The sequence below is a fragment of the Sinocyclocheilus anshuiensis genome, unplaced genomic scaffold (genome assembly GCF_001515605.1).
Source record: "Sinocyclocheilus anshuiensis isolate Anshui unplaced genomic scaffold, SAMN03320099.WGS_v1.1 scaffold1393, whole genome shotgun sequence".
NCBI classification, from domain to species: domain Eukaryota; kingdom Metazoa; phylum Chordata; class Actinopteri; order Cypriniformes; family Cyprinidae; genus Sinocyclocheilus; species Sinocyclocheilus anshuiensis.
The window spans coordinates 1,409,858-1,420,376 of NW_015548343.1; the positions used below are offsets into that span (position 1 = coordinate 1,409,858).

Sequence of the window (10,519 nt, forward strand, 5' to 3'; positions counted from 1 at the left end):
GTCTGAGCAGTGTGTAGACACAACCACCCTACAATGATAAAAATTCACTCCTTTTTTTTTAACCCCCCAAAAACCTAAACAGTCTCAATTATCAAGCCATTTTGATTTTGGAATGAATATCAGCACTCTCTTCCACCTTCAGCGGGATCGGGAAAGGTCCGAGTTGAACATGGGACACCCGAAGTGCAATGGTGCTGTATGTCAGCGCATATGTAACTGTAATTGAATTACATATTTTTTCTTAGTAACTGTAACTGATTACAATTACTTTTATTTTGTAATTAAATTACGTAATTCCGTTACATCTAGTTACTCCCCAACACTGTGTGTAGTGCAACATCTTACACAAACTCAGCTGTTAATAGACAAATGAATGCATGCATGACAGTTCAATCTTTTTTCCATCATGTTTGGATTTAATGCGTTCATAACATTGCCAAAACTATTCTGGCTGTGGTTTGGAAAGTGAATAATGCATTGGTAAAACTTAAGTGATACTTTTCTAACTTTGTGTTTGGACTATGCAAATAAGTTCTACAGGAGGAAGGAAGGGTGGACCACACAGGCGAGCGTACCTTCACTTCAAGGTACTCTGCGTGTTCCGGGCCAAGGACCTCCTACCTACTCCAGGGCCACGTCTGCATTTCAGATTGTAGGACCCTTTGGTGCTCCAGGAGATCAGGAGATCTACATATCTTGGAAAATGACCCTGTCAATATCAATGTGGAATATACAAGGCTTAAAATTGACAGCCTTTGGGCTGAAGAGTTTAAACAAAATTCCACAACAGCATCAAGGTAATGGACATTATAATTCTACAGGAAACATGGAGCAGGACAGACACCACCACACACTGTCCCCCCAACTACAGAGAAATTATTCTACCTTTGCAAAAACGTAGCACAGTTAAGCAAGGCAGAAACTCAGGAGGACAAATCATCTGGTACAGCTCGAAATTCGACAACTGCATTGACACAGTAAAAATTGTCAAAAACCATATCTGGCTTAAACTCCATAAGGAACTACTACTATCACAAAAAGACACATTACTTTGTGCCATATACACCCCACAATCTGAGTCCCTCTACTACAGTGAAGACATGCTCTACACATTGGAGAAAGAGACAGGCCACTTCCAGGCCCTGGGAAGTGTACTAATCATTGGGGATATGAACGCAAAAACAGGATTACAGCCAGACTTCACAGACACACAAGGGAGCAAATATATTAACAGTTAATTGTCCTGTATAAATAACACATTTTCTCACCTCCACAGAAATAACCACGACCAATAAGAGTGGGAAAGATCTTCTGTGGACTCTTTAGGAAGATACAGCTTTGTCCCTATCTGTGTCCCTTTTTTGGATTATTTTTATTATATATATATATATTTTTTTTTTTACTTCAATTACTGTTTTTGTTCTTTTCTTTATATTAATTTGCACTACTCCTTTCTTGCACCATTTTGATTGTATGCATCAACGCTGCATTGGTTTGGCAATAGGCATGTACAAATATTTGTCATGCCAATAAAGCACTTAAACTGTGAACTGTGTGAAGAACAGTGTCACCTATGGAAGCCAATTAAATATTTTGGGAACAGAACAAAGTTCAAATGACATATGTGAACTTCATCACATGTGAATTCTCACATAAAGACACAAATGCATTCACTCTTACACACAGACAATCAAAATGGATTCCTCACGAGAGGCCCTGGGGTGAAAATCTTGAAATCGTAAAAATGGTAGTCAGAGGAAGGTACTTGAAAGTTACAAATTGCACATCAGCACAGAGAAGAGAAAAGTAGCCCTTTTTGGTGAATCCTTTTATAATCTTACTGCATCAGTTACAGCATACGCAGACCCAGTGATGTTTTTTCATGATGGTTTTATAGAGGGCATGTATTTACCTAAACCTAAAATTCAAAGGCTGTTCTTTATTTATCTAGATGTTGTGCATATGTAGAACTTGTACACTGAAAAATTGGTGTAGAAACAATTTTCACACACAAATTGCTAGTAATTTCACAAACAATTACGAAGAAATGGCAAGTAACACATTAAACTAATGTGGAATTTTAAAAGTAGAAAACTCAACATGTATTTTCTTGACCAATGTATTCCAATAATCTGTTTTATTCTCAACTTCAAAAACTCATCTTTTAAATTTTTTTTTACATACACAAAAGTGCTACAAATACTACAGTAAAGTATATGGCTTAAGTTGACATGGGTAACAGAAGTGCTTAGAGATAATTCAACGTTGTAGACCAACATGAATACAACAATATATAACACAACTGTTATACCAAATATTAATCTCCTACTTATGAATTGCAGATTGGGAAAAGAAAGAAAGAAAGAAAAACATTGTGTACTATTTCTTTTGCTTGCTACAAAGCAAGACTCGAGACTCTTTCTACACCCTTCTGAACTGTAGTGTTCACATATTGGAGAGAAGCTTCCAGAAGCATGTGTTTTTGTGGATCACAGTGACCTATCACACACACGCATGTACCAATGATGGAGAATTACAACTCTTGTTGCTCACTCTTAAGCCTGAGACTGCAGGACTTACTCAGTTGCTGCACTGTCTCCATGACAACCAAAAGCAGGGCACTTTGAAACAGCAACTCTTTTTTGCAGCTCATGAAAGAACTTTACTTATATCATAAAACAAAAACCCATGATCACAAAATATAGTTGTTAATATATTTATGAATTTAACTGCAATCTGCAGTATGTTGCACATTTAGAATCCTCACTTCCCCTCTCCCGAGAGTTGAGAGATCGTGATGCTGCTGCTGCCTCGCATGACTTTCTTATATTCCATTATCAGTAATTCAGGTACATTTGCCACAAAGGTAATCTTGTCAGGTCTCCCGTTGAAGTGCTAAGATAAGCATAGCATCTTTTCATGACCCTGAGACAGTGCAGTGTCTTATGATTGGATTTTTTAAATTCAATGTGCACTTAATGTACGGCATATAAATTGAGTTTCTCTTATTATTATTATTTTTAATCCTAATAATAAAGTACCCCCCACATACAATTACTATTGTTTTGCATTATTACATGCAGTTATTAATAATATTACATGTTTATTTCTTGGAAATGTACATTTGTCAACTCAAGCACAGATCTTTTAACAACAGTAACATGCAATAACCTTATTTTTATATGGAAAATATTATACTCTTAAATGTAGCCCATTGTTCTTCTATAGTAGGCTATCGTACTTTGACCGACATCCTCAGAGATTATAAAAGGAGCTCTACATCTTTTCAGTCACAATTTGAATTTTTTTTCATGAAGCTTTGCGACTTTTCCTACTTCATACTTCAGTACAAAAATGTGCCAAACTTTGACAAAAAAAAAAAAAAAAACGATTTCTTGATAAAAAAAAAAAAACGATTTCTTGATGATTAGATATTTTATAATAGTGATGATTTCATATTGTCTATAAATTCCAAAGCACTGTGGAACACACTCACAGTGGAAATGGCCAATAAGCCAACAAGTGCTCCTCTGCCACCATCTACTGGTTATAGTGGTAATTTCATTTATTTTTTATTTAAAAATAAAAGTGTTTGTTTGCCACTAGTAGCCTATTTCACTGTCAAAAGGTTGTACGAGCCCTAAAATGAATAATGTAATAATAGTCAACTACTACTGCCACAATACCATGGTTACAGTTAGCGTTACTTATTTAAATCCATGGTGAATGTTGGTGATTTGTGGACTGAAAAACCTTCTGTAACTTGCTCATGGCACAATATTTCTCCTGGTTTCCACATCATTGCTGTTTGATCTGATATCTATAGTTTATAACAGACAATTCTGCACCAAATTTGAATGTTTCTCACTAGATTTCGCAACGATTTTATTCATTCGGCGGAGAATTGAAACACTTTCTCACTGGATCTCCCAGCGCTGTATAGTAGCAGTGTCGTGTGATTAAAATCGGTCTGCGATTAAACCTGTACTGGGCTCACGCACGTTGCGCTGTTTATTAGGCCTTCTTCAGACTTTCAGAAAAAAAATCTGATTTTTTGCATATCCAGATATTATCCAGATGGGGTTTTCATATCATATGGGTCTACAAGTAGAAACTGTCTTCACAACAAATCGTCAAATTAAAAGTTTGGTTTAACTTGAAGAAATTGTGACAAATATATCACTATTGTACAGTAGAATGTACGTCAGAATGTAATAATAATAATAAATTATACTTAATGATTTTTTACGTTTAATTAATCCATTAAAATGGAAAAAGAGAATTTGGTAGGCTAAAAATAAAACACAATTTGAGGAAAAATAAAATGTAGGTTATTTCATTTACATTTTTCTGGACTGTGTTTTAATGGTTCAGTTACATTTTTGTAATAAAAAAACATGTATAATTAAATTAAATAATGAAATTATTATTATAATTTATAATAATATATTATTAAAAAAAACATTATTTTAGGCCCCAAACAGTGCTGGGTGGTAACTGATTACATGTAATCTGGATTACATAATCATATTCCAAAAATTAAGTACTTAACTAGATTACATTACATTTTAAATAGAATTATTACATTGTTCATAATCAGATTACAGTTAGGCCTACTTTTTACATGATTACATATTACTCACACAATAGGCTACCTAATAAGCGATATAAGCGGTTGCATAGGGCCCCGTGGCCACCAGGGGGCCCCGTGTCAGGGTTCAGACAGAAATGCCTGGCAATAATAACTTTGATGAAGTTTCCGTGTCAGTCGTGTGTGTTTGATAATGAAGAGGCGGCACTATCAAAGCAAGCGAGTGAGCAAGATAAGGGTAAGTGGTGGATATTGAAAATGTAAATGACGGTTGCTGGATCGTGTCTTATCGGTTTAATTCGGCATTTTGCTTTGAGCGCTTTGAAGACGCGCTGTGGCAATGCAACAACAGTAATGAACATGAACGGTATCGTGGGCACTTCAAAATATGTGAATAATTCTAGGTATCTTAATATCCGAATGGTTTCGATTTTTAGAGCGCACATTAGCTTATTTTCCATCGACCAGCTAAAGGGGTCATATGATGCTGCTAAAAAGAACATTATTTTGTGTATTTGGTGTAATGAAATGTGTTTATGCGGTTTAAAGTAAAAACAACACATTATTTTCCACATACTGTACATCAGTGTTTCCCAACCTTTTTTCAGTCGCGGCACCCTTTGGAAATTTTAACAAACTTGTGGCACCCTACAAAATTAATTTTGTCACAATATTTGAATTTCTAACTTTGATATGATACTTTGAAAAGTATAGATATTCGGTACAACAGGGAAGAACTGCAGAATATAATGTCATACAGATATTTTTAATATTATTTAAAAATTTTGTCCATCAATGGTGGCAATCAGTAGGCTAATTTCTAATGAAGAGACCAATTTATATGACAGATTTTAATGTAGGCTTTTATACATATGTAAACATTATTTAATTACCATTATAACTAGCTAAAAACTTTTCATTTTACAGTGGGGTAATTTTGGTGCAGTAGCACGAGATAGATTGATTTCAAACTTTGAATTGAATAAAAGTGAGCAGAGGCGCGGGCTTAAGAACGGCGCGGCCGGCGGATTCGACGAAGTAGCGGCAACCACATGTGACGACCCCGGGCTGGACTCCGCTTCATCCACGGTGAAAGCCGATCCGGCGATCCACAGCACTAAGTTGATGTATTCCCTCAGCGACCAGCACGGATCAGCTCCAGGCATGACGAAGCAGATGTCGTCCTCTTTTGGAAGGCCAAACAAAGTAGTTTTGTTTTCACAACGAAACACACAGCTCTTCATGACATGGCGGCGGCAACAATACTACAGCGAGAATAAAAGTTACGCCTTCTTTCTTTGCGTGAACATTTGGGTGGCGTTATGCAAATCTTCCCACATAGTGACATAGATATGTGGGGGCGTGTTAGAACGAGCCGTTTTAGGTAGGTGTGGCTGACTCTTAACTTTTATAAAGAATATCTCTTTGGATTTGAGACTTTAGTCTTTGCAACTTTACAGATCTTCTTTATGCACCAAGAGCTTGTAACACTCCAAAGAGAAAGGAAAAATTGAAATCGCATCATATGACCCCTTTAAGTTTTATAACACTGCACGTTTGCCACGTAAAAGTTCGGCCAGATTTTCTCTTTTGTCTAAACAAAAGCAGCAGACGGGCTGAATAAAATGCAAATTCATTCTTCGACACCATGTGTACCAGTGTAGCTCCATGTCCCAACCATCAACTGGCAAACCCCCAAACCAAAGTGTTGTCTATTTAATTCCATTTAATTATTGTCTTTGTATCTTTTTTTGTTTTGTTTTGAGATATTGCACAATACATTTGAAATGGAGGAGGATATGCACCAAGTACCTCAGGGATAAGTGTTAAATCCAATTATTCTCAGAAAACCAGATAGGTACAAAAAATATTTTTCAGCTAAATAAGATGTTAGAAATACTTTTATCTTAATAATATTTTAATAAAAGTTTCCTTGTACATTTGTTTTCTGTGACAGAAAATAGATCTGTCCACTGCAGTGGGCATTATGCACCAAAGGTTATATTGTGCCTATTGGGCCTGTATTCTGCCTTATTTTGCATGTTTTATCATGATTATGATAACATTTACACTTGAATAGTTTTATTAAACAGCAATATTATATAGTCTTCAGATTGTATCATTTATTTCAATGCTTTCAGTCTATATTTATTTATTAGTTCATATAAAAGTGTAGGCATGTACTGTATGAGTGCAGGGATATGTGTGCATGATTGCATTGGCATGATTTTTCACTTGTTTAAAAGTAAAAACAATCATATAAAAAATTATTACTTTGTGATTGAATAATTAATGCATGAAAGGGTTAAATATGCCATATTTTTATTCAAAATTTTTTTACACTTGTGCATTTTTGCATTTTAATCTGGACTAAAACATGCCAGCTCAGAAAAGAGATTATTCTGCATTATTATTGGTAATAATAATAATAATAATGATAATATTAATAATAACAATACTATAGTACTACTACTACTAATAATAAATATTAAAAATAAATTTCATATATTTTTCTGAAAGCAATGGTTAAACTTTTAAATAGTTAAAATGGTTAAAAAGTTGTTAAAAGTGTTTAATAAGTAAGCATATCTTCATATGTATGTATTAAAAGATACTGAGTAGATACTGATTAAGACAATTTGGTAATTTTTTACAACAGGGTTAATATAGTAAACTAAAACTAAAAATATATTTAAAAACATTTTTCATTATTTCAAATAAAATAAATGTTAACTCAAATAAAAAAAAAAAAACTTATTTTATTTTAGCTAGTTGACAAGGCAACATTTCTCATTTTCATTTAATTTATGTTGATGTTCTAAAAACTTAAAAACTGAAATAAAAATGAATAACTATATAGACATTCAAAAACTAATAAAAACAAACAATAAAATGACTGAAACTTTAGCTAAAATGAAAATGACAGCAGAAAATATAAAAATAATTAAAAATATTAACAAAAGCTATAGTACCTCAATGAGAGTAAAATAACATTGCTTTACAATAAGGTGTCAGTGTAGGATGTGTACGTTAGGGGATGCGGGTGGTTAGGTGATGGGGGGCCCTCTTTTGAAAATCTTAGGGCCCCCAAAATGCTAGGGCCTGCCCTGTTTGAATTACACAGCGTAACACATGCATACCAAGTCAAGTCAAGTCAAGTCACCTTTATTTATATAGCGCTTTTAACAAACCAAACAGAATGTATTCCCAAAATTGTGTCCGCCAAAACCCTTTGACATAAAATATTAAGTCCCCCCTGAGACTTGATTTGACATTAATCACCGAATTAATTATTTGCTTTTCATCATCTCACAAATCCCATGCAGTTAATTCACGGACCCCAGTTTGGGAAACCCTGGCATAATATAATGTTTAATGCACTTCATGATGTTGATAATAAAGAATGGACTATATTTTCTTATGAGTTAGGTCAAAAGAAATCTAAAAGAATAAAAAAGTAGTTAGAATACATTACCTAATACGTGTAATCCAATAGATTGCGTTACAAATTATGATTTTTGTCATGTAATTTGTCATCAGTAACAGACTACAATTTGTAAGTTATATATTTATACACACACATACATACATGCATACACACACACACATATATATATATATATATATTTAAATTAACATTTCTTTTTTTGATTGCACATATTAACAGGCCATACATCACTATGGCTTCACAGCAAATGCTAAGTTATGTCTCGATTGCAGTCCAAGGAAATGCATCATCGTGAGTAAGCACACAGTAAATGAGTTTTTTTTATCATGTCAAAATTAAGGCAACCATCCAAACCTCCAAGCATATAACAAATACATTGCCCAGCATCTAGCCATGCCATGCTATACGAAACAAGCTTCTTTCCTTCTCCCGAGCTTAAAAACTCAAGTAACTTTAAATAATTTCTAAGCATTTGTAAGCCATCATAAATTATGACAAACATAACAGCTGCAGGAATTACACAGTGGTGCAGTTGGTGGACGGTGCTGGCTCTATCTTGCTCTTCATCTCTCTGGTCTCATTTGTAGGGCACTTAGAAGCCACCTGACAACGGAACACCTGCTTATACGCCTGCCTGAAGTTCTCTGAGAGGAACGCATAGATAACAGGATTAACAGATGAGTTGCTGTAGGCCAGACAATGAGCCGCCACACGGAGCACAAAGGATGCCTGGTTCAGGGGAAAGGAGCCAAACTCGACCCATAGGTGCACCACGTGATGAGGCAGCCAGGACAGGCAGAAGACCACCACAACCACCAGAACTGTCTGAGCAGTCTGATAAGAAAAGTGGAGAGAGACATTTTTGTTGTTTTTTAACATAATAACAACGATCAACAATTTACATAAATGTGTGTGGTCAGTTTAAGTAATAATAAATAATAATACATCTAATAAATATAAAGTATAAATATAAAGATTATATTATATTTATATACCTTAACAGATTCTAAAACAAATCCACATTTAGTTTTGCATTAATAAAGATCATAATCAAGCCACATTAAATTCAAATATTCATAATCAAGACACAATTAAACAGCCACTGACCTTGGCATAACAGAAAGATATCAGAATCAGCGGCAGCACGTATCCAAAGACGAAGGTGCACACCACATAGATTTTCCTCCTGCTGTGATCTGGCCAAACTTCCCAGCAAAACGTGCTGTTGTCCTCACTTTCCACGATACCCTGGTAGTAGGCAACCGGTGTGGCCATGACGAAAGAGAGCACCCATATGATCAGCACCCCGATCAATGCATGCCTCCCAACTCGAATGTAAGAGGACTTTCTGCAGTGCACTATGGCGATATACCTGTCCACCGACATGGCTGATAAAGTGAAGATGCTCACCAACATGGACACGGTGAAAAAGTAGTGGATGAACTTGCAAATAAAGGCACCCAGGATCCACGTGGGCAGAATATAAACTGTTGACTGAAAGGGGATGCAGAAGAGCAGATAGGACAGATCTGCCACGCTGAGATTGAGGATGAAGATGTTGGTGGTGCTTCGTTGCTGTCCAGGTTTGCGTTGAGCCAGAACAGTAATAACCAGAGAGTTTCCCAGGACGCCTAGAGTAAAAATGAGTCCAAAGATCAGAAGCGTGACGAAGTTGTCGGCTCCTATACCAAATAAGGGTTTTTCAGGAGCATCCAAGTCTTTGTTGCCATCAGGTCTGTCTGAATAACTGCTGTTTTGGATGTTCATCTTCAACGTGAGCTTATTTTGACGCTTCGTCGTGAAAACGCAGTCTTGAAGATCTTCTGCAGCTAGTTTTCTTGGATAATTGATTATCCAGAAAAGAAGGTTTGGTTGAAAAATATTCTTACACTTTCATAACAATCTAAAATATAATAATTCTCAGAAATTACGTTCCTGATAATCCCGTTGCCTTCTCACACTGATGGCGCTTAGAGATGAATGTTTTCATCTGCAGGGACTCTTCTTGTGAGCTCGCGCTTGGTGGAGGAGAGCTGTTTTGATGCCGCAGTAAAATATTGCCTGTGTGGACGACGGCACTGAGACACCAATTTCCCAGCCTTACCCACCCATCCTCATATACAGAGATATCCTACCACCACCAAGCCGCCCCCGCCCCCGCCCTTTTCCCCACTTTTCCACTATCCATTAGACCCCTTTCAACTCCTGCAGTTTCATGTAATCCATACGGTTCAGGTGAACTTAAAACTTATATTTCATTGAGACAAAATATTCAAAGACTATATAAGCATAGTGTGCTCAAAAAAGCAAGTTCATATGTCTTAAAAGTATGTTTTCGTTTTACAAATAGGCAGTGGTGGACAGTAATGGAGTAGTTTTAATTCGTCACTGTACTTAAGTACGTTTTTCAAGTATCTGTACTTTACTGGAGTGGTTTTATTTTGAGTAACTTTTACTTTTACTTCACTACATTCCAAAGC

General features: G+C 35.7%; 1 protein-coding gene across 1 annotated transcript; it reads right to left on the reverse strand.

Moving 5' to 3' along the window:
* Positions 1 to 8,555: 8,555 nt before the first annotated feature.
* LOC107656602 (galanin receptor type 1-like) lies at positions 8,556 to 9,806 on the reverse strand. Its single transcript, XM_016444497.1, has 2 exons — positions 9,132 to 9,806; positions 8,556 to 8,951 (listed from the first exon to the last, which is right to left on the reverse strand). The coding sequence occupies exons 1-2, from the start codon at positions 9,804 to 9,806 to the stop codon at positions 8,556 to 8,558; spliced, it is 1,071 nt and encodes a 356-aa protein (XP_016299983.1).
* Between the last annotated feature and the right edge of the window lie 713 nt (positions 9,807 to 10,519).